The sequence below is a fragment of the Clarias gariepinus genome, chromosome 11 (genome assembly GCF_024256425.1).
Source record: "Clarias gariepinus isolate MV-2021 ecotype Netherlands chromosome 11, CGAR_prim_01v2, whole genome shotgun sequence".
In the NCBI taxonomy this organism is placed as follows: Eukaryota; Metazoa; Chordata; class Actinopteri; order Siluriformes; family Clariidae; genus Clarias; species Clarias gariepinus.
Genome location: NC_071110.1, coordinates 23,746,284 through 23,772,539, shown reverse-complemented (window position 1 = coordinate 23,772,539; position 26,256 = coordinate 23,746,284). Strand labels below are relative to the sequence as shown.

The 26,256-nt window shown below is 36.2% G+C and overlaps 2 protein-coding genes across 3 annotated transcripts in view; both read right to left on the bottom strand.

Annotated features, from left to right (window-relative positions):
• The window catches only part of ubash3bb (ubiquitin associated and SH3 domain containing Bb), a 31,607-nt gene extending 20,553 nt beyond the window's left edge, over nt 1–11,054 (bottom strand). Inside the window, exon 1 of the mRNA XM_053507274.1 lies at nt 10,790–11,054. Coding sequence (XP_053363249.1) covers nt 10,790–10,917 — 128 coding nt within the window. The 5' untranslated portion in view covers nt 10,918–11,054. The remainder of the gene's footprint in view (nt 1–10,789) is intronic.
• Nucleotides 11,055–14,101: 3,047 nt separating this feature from the next.
• gkup (glucuronokinase with putative uridyl pyrophosphorylase) lies at nt 14,102–25,558 on the bottom strand. Of its 2 annotated transcripts, XM_053507275.1 has the most exons (23): nt 25,428–25,558; nt 23,649–23,755; nt 23,525–23,569; nt 23,250–23,403; nt 23,083–23,154; nt 22,760–22,848; nt 22,301–22,457; nt 22,035–22,112; nt 21,818–21,909; nt 21,627–21,732; nt 21,458–21,537; nt 21,275–21,343; nt 19,233–19,293; nt 19,107–19,123; nt 18,797–18,854; nt 18,615–18,707; nt 18,474–18,534; nt 17,674–17,787; nt 17,532–17,589; nt 16,321–16,389; nt 16,167–16,230; nt 15,038–15,109; nt 14,102–14,608 (listed from the first exon to the last, which is right to left on the bottom strand). In XM_053507275.1, exons 1-23 carry the CDS (start codon nt 25,482–25,484, stop codon nt 14,537–14,539), a joined length of 1,845 nt encoding a protein of 614 aa, XP_053363250.1. In that variant the 5' UTR covers nt 25,485–25,558; the 3' UTR covers nt 14,102–14,536. The 2 variants fall into 2 exon arrangements, with proteins under 2 accessions (XP_053363250.1, XP_053363251.1); XM_053507276.1 differs by lacking the exons at nt 14,102–14,608; nt 15,038–15,109; nt 16,167–16,230 and having other exon boundaries at nt 17,481–17,589.
• Between the last annotated feature and the right edge of the window lie 698 nt (nt 25,559–26,256).

Here is a 26,256-nt window from a genome sequence, read left to right as displayed (position 1 = left end):
TGTTTAATTTATAATAAAGTAATGAACATCAACAACAAGCACAATCTACGATCTACTATTTAGCTAGCTATTTAGCATGTTAGCTAGCAGTGCTTATACCTCTTATTCACTTAAACTTGTTTTCTTAGATTATTCAAGCTACAATATTTAAAAAAGAGAAAGGAAGGAAAAATAAAATAATATAAGGCCCTTTACTGCCTTGGGGGCAAGGTTTTACACCCAGTGGCACATAGTTTTTACAGTAAAAGGTATAATTATGTCACAGTTTTGGTGCACTAAACAGAATTTCACAGCATATTCTGTAATTTGATCGAAATAAATGCCTATCATCGGAACCTGGCTGAACAGATGGTTGGAGACCTTAATTTGTGTCCCTATGCAGGCCTCATAACAACGATGATATACAGATGGAGCACATAAAGACATTTTCAATCCATATGCAAGCCTCCTGTGAACCAAAACCACATGATTAAATTACTGCAATTGCACTGTGCATCTGTGCATCAAAGTGTTATTGTTTAAGACTTAACAAGGTGACTATTTTTTCATATTTAACTAATTTAACATCATCTGCTGGAAACTAGGCCTAACTGTTCGTTGTAAACATGGCTTTTTACATATTCCAGTATGCCATTAGAGCTTGCTGACCTTCACCCTGCGTTTACGTTTTTCCACCCCCACACAGCTGTCCATATAGGCACTAGCACACAAGCACATCTCCTCTGTGCTGCTCTTCAGAGGGGAAATCTCTCCGCATTAGGCGCAGCATCCTTATGCTTCCTGTTTATAGTGATGATTTGTGATAAATTAAAGAGCAGTTCTATTTATAACCATCATTCATACACTGTACACCAGGATTATATGTTCTTTTTGCATCTACAGTAAGTGGCCGAAAAAGTAATAAAAAAATAGTGAAATTTAATGATTTGGTGAGATTCTAAAATTTATTTAATGATGGATAAGAATAAATGCTCAAGATAATAAGAATAATTTGAGATTTTATTTAATGAAATGTCTAAACAACAATCATTATTCAGTATGAAGTCCTTTACAATTCAAAACCTCCTGGATTCCGCAGGGCATAAAGTCAAAAATATGTCTATGGTGCTCTGGTGTCAGTTGCTCAATCCATATCTTGCTGAAGTTTACAATTTAACTGAGAATTCCCTAGTTGTAGTCATTTTGTGCAGTGTTGGACACCCCAGCTTCAGAAAGTCCTGCCACATATTCATTCCATCCATTATCTAAACCACATTGGTTTGTGCACAGGGAGAACTATTATACATGGAATATGTTGACCTAATACATGGCGGCCACTGTACAGTATATGACCTTTTGTATTTCATGTTCAGGAAGAGAGACAAAATACAAAATGTACAAATAACTTTTTATTTCCTCTAACTGTTCTATGAAGTCATCTCTGAAGATCTATCAATATAATCTTCTCAGCAAACAGCCATTCACAGGTACTAACCATACCATCTGAAAGACTGTGCAATCCTGCAATATGACTTTATTTGCTCCCTACACTAATAATACTTGACCATCAGCACCAGCTATGTTTAAAAAAACAACAACTAGCAAGTAGCAATACCATTTCTGGATACATAATTTATTATACTGTCGTCTTGTGGCAGTAAAGTTTAATCAAAAGCAAACAAAAGCCAAATTGTGCCTATGGGGGTTCCCTTCATAACTGTAATAAGAACTTATTGTATGTTTGTACTGGAAAAGTACGGCAGTGTTCAGAATATTATTTTATTTGAGTACATATCTGAACTGATCAACAATCATGCTAAGACTGTGGGGCAAGGAGTTTGTAGTTCGTCAATATAACTTCATTAAAAGTTTAAATTGAAAATAATACACAATTGTTTCGGGAAGGGCATCATTACCACACTTTAATTTTAAATTAAATATATTGAGTAGCATTTCTAAATTCAGCATGTGTGGGCAACATGGTTACTGCATTCCTTTTGCTTGGCAGATCGACACAAATTGGATCTTCTCACAGCTATATTTCTTATAATAGTTTATGGAATTTGCCAAGGAACATGCCAAAAGGTCTTAAAAGTAAAAAAAAAAAAAATTAAAAAAGAAGGAGAAGAAAAATAGAAACAGAAGAAGATCCATTACTTTCTTCAGAAGCTCTGCTCAGGAGGATAGTAGTGTGACAAGATGTTCTCTAGGCTACAAAAGATAACTACAAGCCTTTCCATTTAAAAATGAACATGTTGTCACTATTTAAAAGGCCAAATATTCAAACAAGAATTTAAAACACTCTCTATCCATCTGACTGAGAGCATGAATCTCCCAGAGCTTAAGAGTGAGGCTCTGTAGCAGCACGTTGGAAGGACACTGACTTTTGGATGCACGTTCTTTTTTTGGCAAGTGCACAAAAGACACAGATGGTGGACTCACTACTGAGAGGATACCCACACAAACTCTGGCGAATACATTCTCTACAATGATGGTGGTGAAGCAAACTACAAAAAAAAAAAAAAGGCAGAGTGTATGCCTTTACCAGAGCTTGTCAGTGCTTTTCAGTGTTTTTTTTTCGAACATTGCTAAAATTGTCTCAGTAGCTCCTGTGGTCAGAGTGTAGTGCTGCATCAGATTCTGTTATTCTCAGAACATGAGTTGGCATATGATGGAGTGGCAGCAATGAGACTAGTCCAAACGCATTCCCGTTGGCTTAAGTACAGCCCATGAAACAACAGCTGCTATGTCTGCTAAACATGAGCTCGAATCAGGAATTGAGTGAGGGAACAAGAGGCGCACAGCTGTCTATCCAAAAACATGAACCACACCCCCTGCAAGCACAACTGCAAGTGCTGCCCAGCCTACAGCTGGGCTCGAACAAGATGTCTTCAAAAGGCCAGGGTATACCCTTTAGTTCCACAGAAATAATAACAGTCAGACCTGAATAAACACATTAATGATATTCTCACTCAATGAAATAATAGCAACGTAGAGTAATCTATTTAAACTGCTGTGGGTATAATTTTTCATGATGGAAACTGACAGCAACCCAACTAAACCATAATGACACAGCATGGTTTGAATGTCACCCTGCTTGTAGGAAACTTAACTGCTAGCCTCTGATGCACAGGACATCGAAACAGGTAGAAGATTTTACTTTGATACCTCACAAATCGAGGTATAAAAATAATCAAATATTTATACATAATCAAAAAGCTAACGAGATTTAAGGTAGTTTAAATGTAAAGGGAAATTCCTCTAAGAAAGGATATGAAAGAATAAGGTTTGATGTAACATTATATAGCGTTGGCAACCAATGGATTGGCAACCGGTCCAGGGTGTACCCCGGCTCGTGCCCTAAGCCACCTGGGATAGGCTCCAGGCCCCCCGCGGCCCTGAATACAGGATAAAGTGGCGATGAGTGAGAGAGAGTAAGTAACGTTATATTCAGTCTGTATTTTGGTGGCTTCTACAGGTAAGACATTTAATAATAAATTACTACATTCAGTTTAAAATTTAGTCCTGTACAACCCCTGATACCTTTAACTAATCAATGCAGAACTGAGTGTTTTCATATTAAGTAGTTTCAGTTTTAGGAAGCTAAGAGCCCTTGACTTGACAAAGAAACTATAAAGGGTTGTACAATGTACAGTTTAAAGAAACCAACCAAAGGAGAGTCCTTTTGCATTAAACCCATGAGTCAGAGATTACAGGGAGGCGTTCTGGTCAGAAAACATCCAGATCATAGCTGTCTTTAAAACCAGCTGCAAGGCTTTAGACTCCCACACATGGCAAATGTGCTTGTGTCAAAAGAAGATTGAAAGACAACACCTTGTGACTTGAACATCGGTCATGGGGTGATAAGCACAGATGCTATCTGCCCTTGTGTTTCCACTCTACAGCGCACCCATTTAGTTATTAAGAATACAGTGACACTTCTGAATGTCTCTCATCAGTCTGTAAGGTTATGTGATAATTCTCTTAAACAAATATGGGACATTCCCTTTTCATTTGGGAGAACAATAAAATGGGCCAATATTTCAAAAATAAGATGGTGATAAGTGGTATTAATAACCGCCGTGGTAAAGCTCAAAGGAAAACTTCTCTATAAAACATTAAGTATGTTTACGATGGTATTTTTTGTGATATGAGGAGTTATCAGATTTGCGGTAACTTTATTTACAGATGAAGTCACTAACTCTAACCTCTAAAATAGTGGTCGTCCACTATGCTGCTCTTTTAGGGCTACACAGTGGTCTTTAACAAGGGAGAAAAATAAATTCAACATTCTCAAATAAAATTGCGAGCTTTTGCTTTAAGCTCCTAAAAGCAGAGGAGCACTTTTCTCCTCACTATATTCCAGCTATGTTTAATATCATATAATGAAAAATCCAATAAAGAATATTATACTGTTAGTTTAGACCAAGTAATCTGAGCGAGAGAATGAGAGGCAACTGGTTATATAGAGCTTACTGTAACAGCCCTGGGACATTTAACTATGTTTCGCTCTAAGCAACAGGCTTCCTAAATATAGTTAATTACAGTACACTGATTGCTGGGCAGCACATGGGTGAAAGTAGGTATACGGTACTAATGAAAACTATAAAACTAACTAGCTTTAAACACAAGACTGAATCCCAAACCCCTATCTAACCCCAGATCAAGAACACTACTTGGCATGTGGAGCATGGAATTGTACACCCTACTGTACATAGCACACTAGCTTTTCATATTACACTATTTGGAAATTAACCCTGGAACCCAGAGGTAACTCATATTCTACAGCAGGATAAGTGGAAACATAAAAAGAACCTTATAAGATTTAAAGTACTGTCCACCACCTCTAGGGTTTATTCTCCTTACATTTTGGCTACAAGGTACTGGTAGGAAAAAACTACTTATACCCCTGTTAATTACACTAACTCGGTCGCGATACATATAGTTAATTGTTCCAGTGTACAAGGTCATGTTGTTGTACTGAATACCAGGACGGCTGTAATATCTTCAGCACTCGTACTGCACCCTTATGCCTACAACCACATCCTAGCTGTGCTAATATTAAGTAGAACGGCACTTCCTCTTATGATATTGCTTAAATACATACCCCTACTAGTTAAAGATTCATGAGATGACAAGAATCATGTAATTAACGGCTGTATTAACATCACATGTGGAAGGTCTGGAACCTTATTAGTTTAAGCACAGTCTACAGATTAAAAGCTGAGAGAGCTGAGCAGAATAAAGGACCGAAGTACTAATGCATTGTGGGTAATATTGGAAATGTTAGCTAATATGATAGACAAACATGTCAGAAGTAAAATAATAATAATAATAATAATAATAATAATAATAATTATTATTATTATTATTTTAATTTTATGAAAAATTAATCTAAAAAAGCTTTTAAGGTCATATTTTAATTCTAAAAAGAAATGTGTCTTATTTTATGGTTGTGTGTAAAAGTAAGTGCCCCCTCTATATAATTCTATGTTTTTGTATAAAAAATCATAAAAGTATAGACAAAGTAGTGTAGTAAATAGAATTAGGCAAATTTATGTAACAAAAATAAAGCCAAAAAGAAAAAAAAAATCATATGAGCAATACTAAGTACTCCCTTGTAAATCCACCTTTAGCAGTAAGATGTTGAAGTAATAGTTTCCTGTGTGAATTTATCAGTCTCTCACATCGCTTTTGGCACATTCTTTTTATAAACATTGCTCCAGCTCATTAAGTTTTTTTTTTTTTTGGCATTTTCTTATGCACATCTCTTTTAAGGTAATGCCACATCGCTTCAGTTAGGTTGATGTCTGGATTTTGACTAGGCCAAACCTTTTCAAAACCTTGTTTCTTGTATTTTTCAGCCATTCTGACGTAGATTTACTGCTGTGCTTCAGATCATTGTTGCATGACCCAATTTCGACCAAGCTTTAGCTGTTCTACAGATGGCTTCACCTTTGTCTTTTAAAATACTCTGCTACACACAGCAGTTACTGGGTAATCAGTGACTGCAAGGTGACTGCAAGGTGATTGCAAATTCCTGTGGCAGAAAAAACTATCCCAAATCATCACCCCTCTACCACTGTGCTTGACAGTGTGTATAATGTGTTTCAGCTGAAAAACATGGTGCTGGGCATTAAGGCTGAACAACTCTTTGGTCTTATTTGTCCATAAGGCATTGTTATAAAAGACTTGAGGTTTGTTCAGATGCAGTTTTGTAAAGCTCAGTCGTACTTCCATGTTTTTTTTTTCAGACAGAAGAGGCTTTGTGCTGGCAACCCTTCCAAGCATACCGTACTCGTTCTATCCTTGTACTTGTTTTGTACTTGTTTATCTAATTCTGCTGTCATGGCAGGGAGGTCTGTATGGTCTGAGATGTAGCTCTTTTTCTTTTTTTTTTTTTTTGTATTTCTTTGACCTTGGAGTGAATGTGCTGCCATGTCCATTCCTGGGAAGATTGGCAGCTGTCTTGAATGCTTTTCACTTGTGAATAATCTATAACTATTTATGGTTGTATAACCTTTTCCAGATGGATGTCAGCAGCAATTGCTTGTCTAAGACCAATAACTATGTCTTTCCCTCTTGGCATTGTCTTAACACACACCTGAATGCTTCAGACTGACAACCTGCCAAAACCTTCCACTTTTACAGTATATAATTCTGCACGCCTGCTGATGATCAATTTAAAGAATGATGATTAGAAACTTACTCTCTTAAGTGAAAGCAGTAAGGGAGTATGTACATGTTTTTTGGCTTAATTTGTATTAAATAAATAATTATATCATAATTGTATTTCATAAATAAATCATAAAAGAGAGGCACTAACTTTTAACACATGACTATACATGGACTGCAAACACAATAGCATATTCCCAGAGGAATCAGAACACATTCTTTTTTCCTTTACCAAAAAGTCACATATACTTTTTCTTATCTGCTTCCTGATATTAAGGATCAGAGGAACTGTGTGGAAGGCTAAATTTCCTGGGCTAAAGCTAAAAACTTTGAGGTAATGTCTAACATGATTATTTATACAATGCAAAAATTGCACTGAAGGGAATTTGTAATCATAAAGCATTAATGGACACATCTTAAAAGGATGAGTTGGCTTAGGTTTAAAAGTAATAAAGAAAAAACTGAAGCTCCAAACACTACTGGAGTGACCGTAGCAATATGATCCCGTTAAGTGTAATTCATTTCATAACTAAAACTCCTTCTCTGATGAATTTCCATTAGTCCAGTGGGTAGAGTCAGACCTGATGTGAGAGATCCACTCATAATATCTTTCCATTGTTCTAAGTCAAAAACTTTTTTTTCCCTCCCTTTAATTTTTTTTCCTACAGTAGTCTGGTCTAATTATGCATCGCACCACACGGAAGTTCAATGGTTGACATACTACTCAAACATTCGAATGGTCTTTATTTTGCTAACCTTTCACTTCTGCCTGCTTAAAACATGAAAGTTCTGACCATGAAACATTTGCTAACCTCTTTTTCTGTTCTCTGCAAAGAGATCCACTTCGCTAATGCACTACTAACATTTCGCAGTTGTTAACTCCAGCAACTCCAGCAGTGGGAAGTTGTTAACATAAAATTTATGCTATAATGATTTAGATACAAATTTAGATATAGGAACAAAATAGCCTACACAAGTTCCTGATCAAAATTTCTTTCCATGTCTTTGTAAAAGGGAGAAGAAATTGTCAAAGATTTGTAGCAATCCCTGGAAAAGCTATTCCTACATGTTTTCTGTTATTGAAAAATCTAAGCAGGGGTGCGCTTCTTGGTTTGTCTGTATCAAGCGGCATTATTTACTGTATTTTTTTTTAATCAAACAGTCGTGAGGCAGCAACTGCAGTATATAGCTGCTATAAGAAAGATTATATATATATATATATATATATATATATATATATATATATATATATATATATTTACACCACTTTAACAGTGAGAAGCTATAGATGAGACTCAAATTCTTGTAACCAATCATAATGCAAAACAGAGAATTTATCTAAAATAAATTCTTAATTATTTTTTTTTGTTTCATTTTACTGTATCTATTAATCCTCTAACATTTCTAGTCGCTTGTTCTTCGTACAGTAACACTTCTGTTACGAGAGAAATAAAAATTTCTCAGTCTCAGTTTTTGCTATTTTTTTCTAATTTAAGTGTCGGCATCTGCCAGAAGTGTGGCTAACAGTCTAATCTTATTTATCTAAAATGTCTGTGGTGTTACTTTTTAATTTAAAAAAAATATTTAATCATTGGCACATTGCTGTGATCATTACTGACCATTTAATGAGTGAAATGCCTGATAATTAAAGAATCAACTAATAACTTGTTGCCAACTTGTGTAAGACTACAGTACATATCTGTCTGTGAGAACTGCACACACAATCATTGACGAGCACCACTTGTACACTACAGGAACTCGGCTAAGAGTTACTGCCACATTCTCAGTGCAGTACCTTGAGGGTATTGATGCACTAGTGAAACCCTGGAATAATTGTAATAGTATAGCAGGATATTATACAGAAAAATTTGGGTATTTTTTATTTTCACAAGTATGTTCTCTTAACCTGCACAATTAAAAGTCCTGTTTTGACTTATACATGTTTTATATACAACCATCCTATATAAAACATATTCTGTTATTTATCTTGCCAGTTGTTTTGCCATAGCTTAGTGCATGGACATATTTATCTTTGAAAAACAACTAGCTGGGCAAAAATTGAGTAAGAGAGTTTCTGATCCCCTATAGTGTACGCCAATAACAAATGACTCGGGAGTTGGGTCAAAGCCAACCACTTACTGTACTTTTTTCACAACAATAACCAGCTGTAGTGCATGAGATTATATTATTAAAAACAAACAAACAGAAAGTATGACCACAAGAAAAACATCAACAAAGATGTTGCAACTGTGCCAGCCTAGAAAATGTAGTTTTTTTATACTCTACTGTGTACACCAATAAAACAAGAAATGAGACCTGGATTACAGTCAACCACCCACTGCACTTTTCCATAACAACAACCAAAACATGTTTTCTTTTTTTCAAGTGTGGTGCAAAAGATTACATGTTAACGAGTGAAAACACAGTGAATGTCATAGGATTTTGTTAGTATTTCCTTTTATAAGTGTACAAGACACCAAATATAATATTACTAAGCCAATTTCTGGACTTTGTAACATTAGGATAGGAAGTACATTTGACTATTTTTTTAAGGGTATACTGTGTACACATTACCAGGTGAAAGGTAGATACTAAAAGTAGACGTTTTGTTACCTCTAATACTGCCACTCTGTTAATACATTAAATGCACTTCAATTTGTTTTATTGTTTAATAATGTATTATTCTTGATTAATCTGTTATCACATTTTGATCACATTTGTGGTTTGTTTATTTATCCGTATTTTTTTTTTGATAAACCACATCTATAATATCTTCTCTCAACCTGTAGCAATATAAACGCAACAGAATAATGTTTTCTTACTGGTTTCTTTTTTTCACTTATTAACAGTGCTGAATTTTAAAACAGACTTTATTCTCTACCTACGTGGCATCAGCATAGCATGTCCTAGATCCATGAGAATCTTGTTTCCTGATTATTCATTCCCCTTTATTAGGAACAGTGGTATCACAACACACTTATGCAATTATTTTAATCTAATCATGCAGATTTCAACCAAATCCATCCTATCAATATCCATTAAAAATGAGAATGGAAAAAAAATGTGATCTCTGTGAATTTGCCCAGTGAAATTGTCTAGTTTCAGATTTTACAGAAACTTCTGATCTCCTGGGATTTTTACACACAATAGACGGGAAAGTTTTCACAAAATGGTGCAAAATACAAACAATAACATACAGTATGTTTGGCCGTTCTGTAAGTGAAAATGCCATGTTGGTGACAAAGTCAAAGGTCAGACTTGTTTAGGTTGACAGAAAGGCAAGTGTTACTCAAATAACCATGGCTTTACAACAGTACTGAGTAGAAAAGCACATCAGAGCACACCAAATCTTTCACGTGGACGGATTACAGCAACAGAGGACCTAGTCACTTTTTAATTTTCTTTCTAGTTTTTAAATGCAAACATTGACTGAGCTGCATGATTTTGTGAATTGCACCGCTGCCACAGAACTGCATGACACAATAATTGCAAGTATGAGTTTTCCTATTAGAACAGCCAGTGAGAGCTTGTGTAACTTTATTTGTCACATACGCCTTATAAGCACATCAACTAGTGTGTAAACACTTTAAATCACAACACAATTTTTCTGTATTTAGAACCCAAATCTCTTGATCACATGCACTCATGCAACGTTACATGTTTGTTTCAATCCATATTAAGAAGAGTTTCCCTAAAATCTGATTATTGTTGTATATTATACTGGAAATTATAGTATTATATTAATATTATAATAAATCAATTATATTTTTAGTTCATATTATATATGGAAGATTTCTTTTAAATCAATAAATGACTGGAATTTCAGAGAAAGCTTATTTTTGGAAAAACAAACAATACAAAACAATACAACGATATTTCTCTCTCTCTCTCTCTCTCTCTCTCTATATATATATATATATATATATATATATACACCTGAGACCCAGTACGTGAAAACCCAGCTGAGCATTTTTATTCAGATTTTTATAATTTTTAAAATCTGTACTGTAGTGTCACTACTTAGCAGCCATAAAAAGTTCAAGTTGATCAAATGTCCAAACACAAGCGCTGACAGAGACGCGAGAGCCCCATGAAGCAGGTAGAATACAGACCCAGTTGTCCACAGTGTACTCACGCTCTGTTGTGAGGGAAGCCCATCGATAACAAGACGTCCAAATGCGAGCCGTGTTTAACAGCGTTTTGTCGGTTTGGCCGGAGTCTGCGTGGAATAATTTTGGAGTAAATGTCTTCCTTTGCTGCCATGCTTTAGGACGCCAGTTCACTTTTCGGTCAGGGGATAAAACGGCACAGAGACAGAGCGTGCTACAGAGATAATTTCGAGTTCCGTATGACCATGTTGGTTGCCCTCCTCCCCCGCTACTGTGAGGCAGCTTTTACTGTACTAAACACCCCGTTATACAGGCTAAATACGCCGTACACTACATACTACACTACTACCACACGGTGGCGGACTAGCCTGACATACTACTTAGCAGAGGAGTGTTTAGTACGCCAAAACACCAAGGCAGCAATTTATCAACTTTAAATACACTGTGGTCAAAGAGTGGTAGAAGAAATAGAAAACTCTCTATTTTTATCACGATACATTCAGTAACTTTCAAAACACTAGCCAACACTTGACACTTATGCTTGTACCTCATAACTTTATCATAATTCTTCTTCTTTGTCTTTCGGCTGTTCCCTTTCAGGGGTCGCCACAGCGAATCATCTGCCTCCATCTAACCCTATCCTCTGCATCCTCTTCTCTTACACCAACTACATGTCTTCTCTCACTGCATCCATAAATCTCCTCGTTGGTCTTCCTCTAGACCTCCTGCCTGACAGTTTCAACCTCCTTCTCTCCTCTTAACATGTCCAAACCACTTCAATCTGGCCTCTCTAAGTTTATCTCCGAAACATCTAACATGGGTTGTCCCTCTGATGAACTCATTCTTGATCCTATTCACCCTTGTCAATCCCGAAGAGAACCTCAACATCTTCAGCTCTGCTACCTCTAGCTCTCCCTCCTGTCTTTTTTTCAGTGCCACTGTCTCTAAGCCGTAGAGCATTGCTGGTCTTACCACTGGCCTGTACACCTTAACTTTATCATATTTACCACTGTAGTACCACTTTTCCTGTACAGGGTTGCAGGGAGCGCATGGGGATAGGGGCACGAGGTGGGGTACACCCTAGACAGGGTGACAGTCCATACTCACTACAGGCATTTTATTATTATTATTATTATTATTAATATCCTTTTTGGAAACACCAATTAGCCTTATCTGATAGAAAATGCACACACTTCACACACACAGACTCGTTGGGCCCGAACCCTTGACCCTGGAAGTATGAGGGCACAGTGCTAACCACTACGCCACCATGCAACCTATTAAACTACTTGTATGTATGTACACTGAACATTATAGAGTAGGTACAACCAAATCTGTAATGATCTGTGACACCTTTCTATTGAAATCAGCATTAAGCAGTACAAATATTTTGTGTAATAATGTAATTTCTTTATTTAAGAACAAAAAAAAATCTCAAAATTCATTTACAACCTCAAAATATACATAATTTTATCATCATTATGGGTGTGGCGTACAAACTTTTATAAGATAGTACGTTTTCTATCAATTTGGTGAATTGTAAAGACAACTGTAACTATTTTTTCAATTACACATGCACAATGAGACTTGAACAAACACAAAATTTTTTTTTTCTCATAGTTTTATGATAAAATGTATGCATCAACATTTACAATTGTATTCTTTTGAGTTTGAAATATGCCCATCTTTAAGCATGCCTAGAAGTGAAAAGACATTTTTAATCTTCAAACAGGTCGGATTGTGAATCCAATCTAAGTGTGGACTGTCCAAGAGACAAACAGCTATGAATCTTAAAATACTGTTTTCTACTATTAACAGAATCATATGATGTAAATCAATGATGCAAATCTCCTCATTTACCACATCCCAAAGGTGCTCTATTGGATTAAGATGTAGGGGGTCCAAGTTGGCCAAGAAAATATCCCCACACCATTACACTGCAAGGACAAGGCAGGATGGATCCAAGAATCTTGATACAAGACATAACAGATCTATGCTTTCATGTTCTTTATGCTAAATTCTGCCCTTAGCATTCAAATGTCAAATGCAGTGACAATAAAGTTGTATCTAATCTAATCTTTTAATCAGCTCGAACAAGTCTAGTATTAACAAGGCATTTTCACCAAGAAACTGTTGTTCACTGATTTTTCTTTTCTTTTAATGCATTCTCTGTAAAAACCTAGAGATTATGTATGAAAATCCCAGGAGATTAGCAGTTTCGGAAATACTCAGACCAGCACATCTGGCACCAACAACAATCCATGTTTAAGGTCACTTAAATTATGTGCATACTTTCTTTTCCCATTCTGATGTGCGCTTTGAACTTCAGAAGATCGTCTTCACCATGTCTATATGCCTAAATGCATAGAGCTGCTGCCATAAGATTGGGTGACTAAACAGCAGTGTGTACCTGGTAGCTGGTGAGTGTTAGTCTAGGCTATTTATAATTAAAACAGCTAAGGGAACCTCAACAAATGCATTAATAACACATTAATAGCTAAGCGTTATATGCTATATAAATATTTTATGCATAGATTTTCTCATAGAACGATGGTATCTGTTTACTCCTTGTATGTCTATGCACAGACCTTTAGACTGTGCCAGTCAACTATTACTATAATTAAAATAATTAAAGTTTTATTTTGTATTTCGACAGGAAGATTATTGAAAGTCTCAACCAATTCCATGTATTAGTCAAAATGGCCAATGTGCTTGCACTGAATACCTGCTTTACTAAAACCGCAGAAACTGAAGCGATTTCTTTCCCGCTTCCTCAGTCTCAATTCACATGACTAACCATGCATCTAGCAAGCATTTTTCTAGCATCTTGTATTTATGCATTCATCCCTATTTGACATATTTCATGAGTCACATGTTCAACAGGAAACTGCACCATTCAAATTTTCCAAAAGATCATAGCAAGAAACAAATTAAATTTTCTCATTCATTTTTCTTTACTGTCAATGACCCTGTAATACTCAGAACGGGAAACAGCCCCTGGAACCAAAATTATAGATGTGTCGATTATATACATGTATTTGCTAAACCTATGCTAATGTCTTAACCGTTACTTTCACATAGTTTAAGAGTAAAATTCAAGCACTTAGTCAACAAAGAAGGCTTGTAAAAAAAGACATTACTGTCGAAGATGGGTTAAAAATTTCTTAATGTTTAAAGGCTTCTAATAGCTTCAATCTTCATCAAAGAAAAAAAAAATTACATTTTTACATATTTAAAAGTAATTAGTTAAACATAATTGGGCTTAAATAGCACTCAAACAATGGAATGTTTTGAAACTATGATATTATAAAATTATTATAGCTAATGATTATTATTATTATTATAATTATTATTATATACTATGTGCACCAATGTCATCAAATTATACTACTGTGATTTGTAATATATAAATAAAAAAATGACTGTTTTTATATGGAATACATTACAACCCTTCCAACAAACATTTTGGTTATGAGTCTGTGGCCGTTATTGTACTGAGATACAGGGACAGGAAGGGTGTACAATGCTGGTATTGATAGCACTTTAAATAGACAATTGTTTGTGCTGCCTGAAACGCACAGCAACCGGAGCTCCGTGACTCTTATGTGCAGCCAGGGTTACACTGTCCACACTCCATAGTCAACACTGTAGCAAGCACTGATGACCACTAATACATAATGATCTCTTACGTCTGGATAGAATAGTGTGTGGAACAAAAATGCAATCTAATTAGCTGTATGTTGTTGATAGGAAAATCAACTGTACACCATGCATTAAGATGGCCTGTGGGGCACAACTAGGCAGAAAACAAAGCCAGCCTCCTGGAATGCCCTCTTCATCTCCACCTAAGAGGTATGACAAACAAGCATACTCGTAAAAACCATGGAAGAAATATCTCACTTACACTAACTTTTTTTCAAAGTAAGATTCTTGAACCAGTCCTCCTTTCTTCATATTCAATTAAACTTTGTAATTTAAAGTAAATACATTGGAACAAAAGTTTTACTACGACAGGCTGCGAAGCACCTAAAGATGTAACAACTTTAGCAGCAACCTTATTTCTCCTCTCATCTGTTCCAACCACTCAGCCTTCAGCTAATCAACACAGCCCTAAACACCAGCCTACCATCAGTCATCATCTGCATCTGTTTCTCACTGGTTCATGACATAAGTTAGATGTTTTTATGCTTGAATAATTTAAAGGTCACTGTGTGGATTAGCAATTTAAATTGTAATGTAAAATTTTCATTTAGTAAAAAAAAAAAATTATTTACCATTCTGTCAGGATCCATACACAGGCCCACTACAGCTCCCCCGCTCCCAGGGAGTTTCACAGCAGAGCCGAACTGTATGCACAAAAATATTTCAACACAGCTGTTGATTTATTTTCATGACTAACAATATTACTATTGTTTAAAGCTACTGTGGTGACCTCACTATTATCTGCATTAAATATTAAGATCTGCATTAAAGATCTGTATTATCTCTCTCTTTTTGGCCTATTTTTAAAGGTGAATTTGCAGATGTCATGTGATATCTGTGATATGATATTTGTACATCAGAATTAGCAACGTTTGTGCTAATTTCCTGCCTTTACCCTAAATATAGAAATTGACCTAACTTTATTCCTGTTAAATAAGTCTCTTAATACAAAATACAGTTGAGAAGATAAGTGTTTAAAAGTTTGCTTAATGACCCAACATTGACAGACTGGCAGTAATGGGATTTTAGTTCACAACGTTCTCATCAGCCTTAACCATAGTGCCATTAGCTTGGTTTTAGATTCTAGTAACTTCACCCTTTGACATACTTAACCAGTTTCATCATAGTACTGGCCATGTTTTAGGACAGTAAAGGTACTTTTTTTTTTACACAAAAAGCGTTAACTATGCAGCATCCTATGCTAATCAGTGTGGCTTTTAAAAAACATTTGGAAATGCCAGTGCAGGGCTGAAGCACACGTCCTGTTTTTCTTGCTTGTCGCCAAGGGTTCAAGAAAAGGCATTCCTGCAATGTTTTTGACTTAAGAATAACAAAAGCACAGTAGACACATTCTAGTTTGTCAATCCTACCATCTTTTCCATTATTGTGTTCTGTTGTTTACTGTACTGGAGAGCCACCATTGCCTTTTATTGTGTAATCTAACAAACCCACACAGGGACTTTTGTTGCATTTATTTATAATTAAACTTAAGTTAAGGTACATATCCCTAATATACTCTTGGTTAATGTGTATCAAATTACACATTTTGGAACCATGAACAAATACCATTTGAATCAGGTTGCTGACTTTAATGACAATAATAATAATGAAACAAATAATAATAATAATAATAATAATAATAATAATTAAAAATAATAATAAAAACAATATGTCAAAATCTATATCCTCGCCAGACTTTACCTGTCTTGCCATTTGTACCATTTTAAGATTTGCTGTGCCCAAACAGGCTTCAGTGTAAACAGACCTGCAGTTAAAAAAAAAAAAAAAAAGAGCACTTACATCTAGAGTTTGTACAGGATGTTGCATCTGAAGTAAGTGGTGAGAAAGATATTACCGTCTTAGTTCAAAGTTTTCATCCATAAGCTGAGCCAGTTTGGGCCAGTCCTTAGATTCGAAGGCTTCCCTGCATGAAGAAAAGAAAGCATCTAGTAACACTGATAAGCAACAATCCCTTCAATCGTTTTCAGGAATCATCTTACTCTTACTCTTTCTCAATCAAACAATTAGTCAGATGACAAATAAAACTGTGAAAAAAAAAATGTGTGTTCATTCTGCAGCAGGAATGAAGGGAATGTATTGTGTAAATGCTCATAATTATTTTTATTTTTTTTTGAAAAATAGTAGAAACAATGATTTTAGATACACTACAGTATATAGCCAAAAGTTTGCGGACCATCCTGTATCTCTTCCCCAAACTGTAGCCATGAAATGTGAAGCACACAATTACATACATTGTCTTTGCATGCCCTAGTTATGCATTTTACCTTGTGTTCACTGGAATTAAGAAGCCCAAACCTCTTCCAGCATGACAACGCCACATGCACAGACAAGACCCATTAACATATGGTTTGTGAATGATGGCGTGGAAGAACTGAACCTGAACATACCAGAACACCTTTGGGACCAGCTGGAATGCTAAATGCCCTCCAGGGGGCATTGCACAAAATCAGAACCCATCCAACCCATGGCTGAATGGCCAAATCACCACATCCACAATACGAAAAATCTAGTGTAAAACCCTCCCAAAAGACTGGGGAGTATTATAACACCAGAGGGGGAATGGGATAATAATAAAAAAAAATGCATATGGGTATTTTAGTCAGATGTCCACAATCTTTTGGTTAATAGTGTATAATATTTAATTAGGATTATATGGATTTTAATTACCTTTAAAACCTTAAAATGCAAGTACTAATAAAAACATTTGTGACAGAGCAGCAGGTAGCTAAGATGGTTTTTGATTGGTATGTAGTCTTGCAATAGTGTCATTTACAGGCATGGTTCTCTCTATAGTATACAGTATTTTTTAAAAATATATCCTGTTATGACCCTAGAATCATACATACAAACTCATTCAAACCTAGGACCTATGCATCTACTTCCTTTTTTTTGCCAATGGGTGGAAACAGGAAAACCCAACAGGAAACCACACTAACATGGTTTCTTACATGAGAAGACAAAAAAAAAAAAAAAAAGTTTAATGATTAAAGCTACCTAGACTAATAGTCTAAATTTGGATAGTAAATGTGCAGGGCTTGAACAAACCGGGCCTGGTCTGTGAGCTTAGCAAAGCTTTTCATGGCTTCCACCACTTCAGGTTCACCTGGTCAAAGACAACAGGGCATAAGAAATAAGCAGAAGAGCGACATTAAAAATTACGGTGCTTGTGTTTACTCTGTGGACTTACCCTTCAGCCAGCGCTCTCTCACATTGCTGTGGATGCGGCCAGAGTCGCTTGGATACCCTGAGTAAGCTAACCAAAACGTAGGAAGATCGCTCATATCCATAGGGATGTACTCCCCTAAACGAGTATACAGATATTAGGAAGCTCCAGATGTGTGAAGCCCAAGACTAAGTACAATGCACACAACTGTTGCAAAACATTATGTGATTAGGTAAATATACTATGCTTCCTAGATCCAAAATATATGCACTGAATCTGGCATGCTCTCTACAGTATATGACAGCATCTGTGCACACTAAAGGTCAGAAACCTAAAAAGAGTGTTCAAGTAAAATTGTGACTTGTGATGAAATTTCTTGTGACCAAGGCATACGTCTATGAATGACAATCCCGGCCAAGGTGGCTCGAAACCCACGGCAAGCACCCCTGTGAACACTCAGAAAGTGGAATGCCTGGAAATTGACAGCTTACTTGTCGAAAAGCTTGCAAGAGGCACATCTGGCTGGGAGTTACTGCCATATCTCTGTGTTGTCCTGAACTCCAACCATATTTTCACATGATCTGATCATGTCTCCAGAATACTGCGAAACCTTTCTACTTTGATACAGTATATCCATCTATCTATAATATTCTAGGGGCAATTTCGCAGAGTCAATCCACTTTCTGCATTCAGTCCTGAATAAAAACATGTTTACATATAATATTACTGTCTAACTATATTACCAAACCACAACACTCCTTAAAGCAATATATCATCTGAATCAAGTACTGTAATAAAGTAATAAGCTGAGGCAGGATCAGTACCATAACCTTGCTTGTCCATTAGCTGCTTGTTAAAGTCCATGTACACCAAACCCTGGTACACCTGCAAGAATGTCATGGAACAATAATGTACAAAAAGTGGATGCTACAGTGAAAGACTTAACTGAGTTGTGCAAGACTAACCTGTACCACTCTGTCCTGCAACCCAGCCGTGATAAAAAGCTCATCTGTCTCCACGTTCAGTATAAAGTTGGCTCGGATTGGTTTAGAAAGATCCTAACAATAAAGGCTCTAATATTATTCTCTTTTTCACACATTAATGAAATTAAAACAGAATTTTCAAGGGAAAAAAAAGATAAACTTACATCTTCAGTAAGGTTGTAGAATTTTAACAGGCAGTTCAAGGTAGCAGACACAATTGCACTACACACAAAATACACCCAGTAAGAACACCAGTAAAAGTACAGGCCATAAAAGTAATATTGTAAAAACAACACATCAAGTTTTAAAACAAATCATCCTCAATATAGTATACTCTATTTGTGGTTTATTCATCATTTTCATCGTAATGTATACAACAGCTTTACTATTATGATAGTCATTATTTAATTTGATTATTTTTATTATTATAAAATAACCAAAAAACCTTGGTGATCCACAGTGAAGATTACTTACCTACTGCCAGCTAGGCCCTGGAAGTGACCAGAAACAGGTATTACATGAAAATTTCAGTTATGGAGCAACTTAAACATTAATTAACTGTGAGATCTATAAAGAACAATGCAGCACTATTGAACTTACCACCTGGCGTGGAATGTTGGTGTCGTACTTTAGAGTGAAATTCTGCTTGGTAAGAGCAATGCTGTCCAGATATTTAAGAGATATCAGTTAGATTTTATTAATTTATTTTTACAGTTTCTTTAGGTTGCTTTAAAACACTTAGCACAAGAAACTACTACAATTATTTTCTTTAGAAATCTTAGGGTCTTTTTTGTTTTTTAGAATAAACTGATCAGCCATAAAATTGCAACGTAAAACGTTATGGCCAGTATTGTGTAGATTGCCGCTTGGCTGTGACACCAAAAGACCTCTGTTGCTGTGCTATGGTGTGTAGAACAAGAACATTTGCAGTGGATCCTCTGGATTCCCCATAGTTTGAAGCCTGGGTGTGCTGGGCTCTTTGCCTGCTAGGTCCCATGCATGTAAGGGAATTGGGGCACTGGCTATTCTGATGCCTTTATATCGTGAGCAGCATTGACTTTTTTTTTTCAGCGAGTTGTGCGGCACTTGCTTTTCTGTAAAATCGGACCAGACAGGCTGGCCTTTGCTCCCCACTGGCATGGGTGAGCTTCGAGTACAAATGATACCGTCACCAATTATATATTTCTCTTTTATACCACTTATTCAGTGTATACAGTTGCGAGGGCCCGAAGCTTATCCCAGGAAACTTAGGGTGTGAGGCAGCGTAACGCCGTAACGCGTAACGCCACCGCCACTCCCTTTTAATGGGAACAAATTAGCATTTGGACACATGCCCATGAACAGTCACTAAGTAAAGACTTTATTGATAGTCATACTAATCAAGGAAGCAAGGACAAAATAAAATACTCCACTAGTTTTGAAGCAAACTAGTAGTGCAATTGTCAGATGAGAAAGCACTGCTATCTTGTTCTTCTTATGTCTGTGTGTCTGTCTGTCTCTCTGTGTGTCTGTCTGTGTGTGTGTGTGTGTGTGTGTGTGTGTGTGTGTGTGTGTGTGTGTGAGAGTGAGAGTGAGTGTGTGTATGGCTGGCTTGGGTAACCAAAAGTTAAAACTGTAGGACCTATTTCAACAGAATGTAGGGCATACAATATTGAACGCAGTAGGCAGACTGATTGTAACGAGAAAATACCAAGTGATGAAAATGTTGCCAGAAGGAGAAGGGTATTCATGGGTGTATGGGGGAGTGTTTAGTTTTGGATTTATTAATATGCTTTAAGATGATTAGATGTGTTATGGACACAATGTTCTGTCCAGCCTTCCCAAGAGCCTCAATGCTGCCTTAGCTGAAGTGGGTAGTCTGGCTTCAGTCGCATTAGTGATCACCCACGTGGCATAAAACAAATACAAGGATATATGGTAGAAGCTGTTTAATCTATGTTGCAAAAACGCCCAAGAGTTAAAGTGAAGTAAGTTAAGTGAAGTAAGTTATGTGTACCCAGAAAGGACAATAAGATTTCTTCTTTCAAGCATTTCTTGTTTCAGTGAGAAACACCAGATGTAAATAAATTCACAGATCGTTGATCTAATAGATCCTGATCTAATGCTCTTTTACTTACAAAATTTTCATGAGCTTGCGTACATTTACGTGATGAACTCAGAACTGCAAGGCATCTTTCTGTAAGATACCACTGTGAAATATCTCCAGCTGTGTTTTCAAAGAATGCTTTTCCCCAAAAAAGAAGTGTCAAATTGGTCTGTTCAGAGACTTTAACTATAAAAGGGAATGAGGTGCACTGGGATATGATACTGTAGGTGATCGATGTTCCAGTGTGTAGGAGTTGAAGTCTTTATTGCCTGTTACAGAGACTGGTCGATTCCAGGCACTGACAATGTCAATGTCAATATTTCATAGCATAGATTTGTAAGTTAAACCCTAAATGAATGATTGCGTTACTATAATATTTGCTTTAAAAAATGCCTGGTTTGACATTTTGTGGGTGAATATGCCTCTGACATTCTGGAAAAAAAAAGTCTACTTACTCAGGTCATAGTAAGTAACAACCCCCTCCATTTTTTTCCTTTTCTTCTTTTTTCCTTTTTAATTATACACCCACTACATTTTGATTCATGTTTGAACTTACCCTTGATTTGAGCAGAACTGATAAAACTTTTTACAGGTGGCCTGTAACAGTCTCAGACCTCCTAAATACCTGGCCAAAGGGAACATGAGATAATGTTGTTTCCTTATAATTTCATACAGGATATATTGACTGCACATGTAGCAAATAGAGACAGGAAGTATTACTGAGAAAAAAAGAACAAACCCTTCTTTGTGGCTGATGCGAAACAGATCCTGTAGGCTGCCGAACTCAGTGGGATCATTCAGTGGATGAGGAAGGAGGACCTACACACAAACACAGTGTTAAAGGAGTTCAAAAAGAAAGCAGACTGTGTCTTTTAGTTAGGATTTACGTAATATAGAGTTTTATCTACCAAGGACTGGCTTTCTATTAGTGTCACTTCAGCCCAGAAATTAGAGATGGTCATAGCAATGGTTTTGCCATTGAAGCCATCAGAGGGATTTCCCATCAGGCCTACCCTGTGGAGGGGCAAACACTGATTATGCAGGATTCAAAAGATTACAACTAGACTGTATTGATGGTGGTGGGTGTATTTTCACCAACCTGGCATAAGATCGGAATGTAATGGGTTTCACTGAAAGCTCTTGCTGCTTATTTGAGTAGTGTGTAAGCCATTTTGTATAGTCAGATAGACCCTGTAAAGTAAAACATAAAAGTAACAACCTTGCGTGTTTGAATTTGTCCGAATATTACAGCAAGTGCTACATAAAATGAACTTATAAACAGATGTTATGGCTAATCATTTTATTCATGCTCTCACCACTTGTCCAATCAACTGAAACCCTGTGGGTAGCTTCATTCCATACACAGGCAACTGTTCTTCATTTATAAGCCATTCCTTAGAACCAGAACATGAACAGAACAAGCAAAGTGAGCTATGTGTAATTCCCCAAATTAAATCCTGGCATAGTAATTCAATGTTTGGCAAAGCTGTGTTTCTATTGTTCAACACTCTGACGATGTTGTTTGCATTGTTTTTTTTTTCTTCTTCTTCTTCTTATAAGTGAACTTAAGCAACGCACTGACCCAGAACCTGCCGAGCGTCCTGTATTCCACATCCGGCTGCTTGAGCAGGAAGTCTGAGAGGTAAGATAGCGTCTCTTTGCGAAGGCAGTAGAAGACCACACTGGCCAGACGAGATGCTGTGACGCCCTCCTGTGGCTTTTCAAAGAAACGTTTGATCCTGACAGACAACAAGTCAAATATGAACGTCTTTATGCATTATTGATAAATGTATATAAAGTTTTCTACAATAATATATTTTACATTTGATTATATGTGATAGTAAAGTACATTATTATACAGAGCAGGTAACCTGATCAATGACGTTATTCTGCTTTGCGACAATGACAATTGTTAAATGCGCTATACAAATTTAAAAAATAATAAAAATGTGAAACAATTTCTTTTCGACATTTTAGACAATGTTTTATTAAACACTGCATGAATTTTTTTGCCTGTAAATCCTTATAGGGCAACCCTTACCTATTAGAATCTGGACATACTTCTACAATGCCTCTGGTGTAACATTTCTCCCCTGGCTCCAGCTCATAATATATAGCCAACTCTCCAGACTAAAAAATTAAACAAATGAAAAAAAAAATTGAGTTGAAGCAGTCTTTAAATTACATTGAAAAGTTTAAATTACATTGAAAAGTTCTAATTAATGATGCAATTGTCATTAATTTGTTAAAAAAAAAAAAATCTTAGTGGTCGAAAATATTATATTAATACTTTGCTATTTATATACGAATATTATTTGGCATACATAAAGCCATTTCTTTCGGACAAAAAGCAGCTATTCTTACCTTGAACCTAAAAAAACGAATAACTTGAGCAATGTCGAAGTTCTGGTCAGAAGAAAGCATATCTCCTGCAATCTACAGAAACACACATGCCTAAAAGTACAGCAAGTGCAGTTAAATAAAGGCTTATGTATCTAGAAATGTAAATGCATATCAAGTCTAAGCCATACCACCATGATGTCATCTTGAAGGTGGCGGCTTCGGATGGCCAGGTCCAAGTCAGCGACGGCCCCAAGCCGATCCTCCAAAGTGGTGCTACCATTATTCACCAAATTCTCCACTGGGAAGTCATTGGCAGTTGCCCACCGCTCATAATGTTTGTACCTAGAATGATGGGGAGATCTTTAGTCAAAACAACTTAAATATTACAAACTTAAAATATGAATAATGAATTCATCATTTATTAACAAAATTATTGAGGAAGAATGTTGATAGATGTACTCACTTATCTGCATTTGTGACCAAATAAACTTCACTGAACAGTTGTCGCCTACAAAGGACAACATGATGAGTATGGCTGATTGAAACATATCCTTTAAAAACAACAAATTCAATCGAAGTCAACTTACGTGTTGACTGCTTCCCACCAGAAATCTAGAATTTTCTTCCCCCCAACACCAGGTAACAATGCTTTGGGTACCCCAGCTAGATGGGCATACAAGCCAGTGACATCATTCTGCCAGAAAGAGAAAAATAGAAAAGAGGATCATAAACTGCCTTAAAACCTTCTCTTCATCTCAAGGGACATTTTTTTAGACGAGCATTTGAGAAGCAGAGGAATCAGGTCAACCCTAATTTAGACCAACTTTTCCTCAAGGTTATCTGAGGGCTTTTAGTTTGAAAGCTTTATATCAGCCAATGCTGTTTACATACTGTATGTAAAAAAAAGATTTTAAAAAAATGGCAAAGTAAAGACTAAAATATTTTATAAACATGTTCAATATTTGTTTATTCAATATCATACATTTTATTTGTTACATTTTGTAAAACTGGAACCTAATATACATTGATACAGCTAAAAAAAAAAAAAACACGAAATGCAACTGAAACTTGGGTAATACCACATCTGTAAGGTTCATTCACATGCTGACAATATCCCAGAGCAACAGATCTGTAGACTTATATATGAAATAATAATAATAATAAATATATTATTTATACTGATAATACTGAACAGCCATAACATCATGACCATGTGCTTTAAATGCCACCAAAACAGCAAAGACCTACTGTATGTGTTCTGACCTTTTGAGGGAGACCAGAATTAACCTTTTCAGCAACTAGAGCTACAGTGGTAGCTGTACCAAAACTGCAGCTCTTGTGGGATGTTCCCAGTCTGCAGTGATCAGGACCTAGCAAAGGTGCTCCAAAGCAGGAAAAATGGTAAACTTGCAGCAGGATCATGGGTATGCAAGGCTCATTGATGAATATGGGGAGCGAAACCTAGGCCATGTAAGCTGATCCTATATACAGTACTGTAAGAGTTACTGCAACTCTGATGGGTGAAAAGGTTAGGGCTGGTTTTCTAAAAAATATCAGGTCATTATTTTTTTGGTGGGATTATGGATGATTGGTATGTGCATGTGTATGTATATGTGTGTGTATAATCTTCCCAGATTGCTGAAGGGAGTTTTTTGTAGCAACCTAAAGAGAACTTATACAGAACATTCTGTAATGGTAATTCATTAATTTATTCTCCTATTTAATTTAATCTCCTATACTGCTTATACTGTACATGCTCCGGTGCTCCAGTTAACCTAATGTCTTTGGACTTGTGAGAGGAAACCCAGACAGACCCAAGGCAGGAATTAATGTCACCATGCCATCTCTAATTTTTAGGTTTTAATAACCATTTGAAAATGTTGGATATAACCTGGCAAACACCAGGCATGAGTCCACAGTGAGACAAAGATATGTGAGACAAAGCAAAGCAACAAAATCTTTAAGAATGAGTGAACTATTTGTCCAAGAAGAGTCCAAAAAGTGTATGATCATGCATTGGACATTGATATACTTTACTTCTTTAGTATTAACGTGATATATTATTGCTTAAATAAAAATTAGTCTAAGTGCATTCCTAGGGGGAAAGTCCACTGTCTCCTCTACCCCCATTCCCTTGTCCCAAGCTAGTGGGAACTTAAAGAAAGTAAATGAGAACAAAGGGGGACTCAGTTATGATTGTGTGTATTTATACAAATTGTTCTACACAAGCACCGTAACACGTGTAACTGTGTGTGTGTGTGTGTGTGTGTGTGTGATGGAAAAGCAACCACTCATGCAGCAGATTTTTCTCGATTTATACAGAAAACTAAATTAAACACTCATATGGAAAGATTGTAGTTCTGTACCTTAATCTGTGTCTCTAAAACAGTACCATGACCTGCAACAAGTAAAATACAAATCATTGTAAAGCGTGATCTTTACTATTAAGAGAGTTGTGCAAGATGTTCAAAGTGAGTCCATAGTTCAGCAGCAACCCGGAAGTGGGCGTGTTGTTACGTTTCTTAAAGTCACAGCGTCCACAAAATAACTTGACTGACTAAAAAACAAAACGAGTTGAGCGATGATTCCGAAAAAGTCCTATATGTACTTTATTTATTTTTAAAATTATTTTTTACATAAGTTTTTCCATCTAAAATATAAATTTCTTACTTAGTTAACAGCTTCCATTCTTCCTTCAATGAAGTCTGCCCCCCCCCCCCCCCCCTGTTTGCAGATGAGAAACCTACTACTGAGCCACCAAAGTTAAAAAAAAAAAAAAAAACAGCACTGGGTTTATTAAACCCATTAAATTCGATGACCAAGGAAAATCTTCTGGTTGATTGAATCAGATGCATCAGGAGCAGGGAAACAATGGAAGTTCCAGGGCTTGGAACCTGATGAATGACAGAGTTGCATATTTTCTTCCTGGCAGAAAGTTAAATATAATAAATAGCCAAGATGTACACTGTACACATTTAAATAACCAGCCCAACATGTCTGACTAATTGAGACAAGATTTGATGCTTTTATTTATTTTTTTTATTTTTTACATAGGCTAAATACAGATTTCAGTCTTTTTGCTTGAAGCAATTTTTTTAGTCAGATATCAATCATATTAGATATCTCTGGACAGTTGTATTGTTAGAGATATCCAGTATGATTGCAGTGTATTCTATGCATTATAGCAAGCAAAGA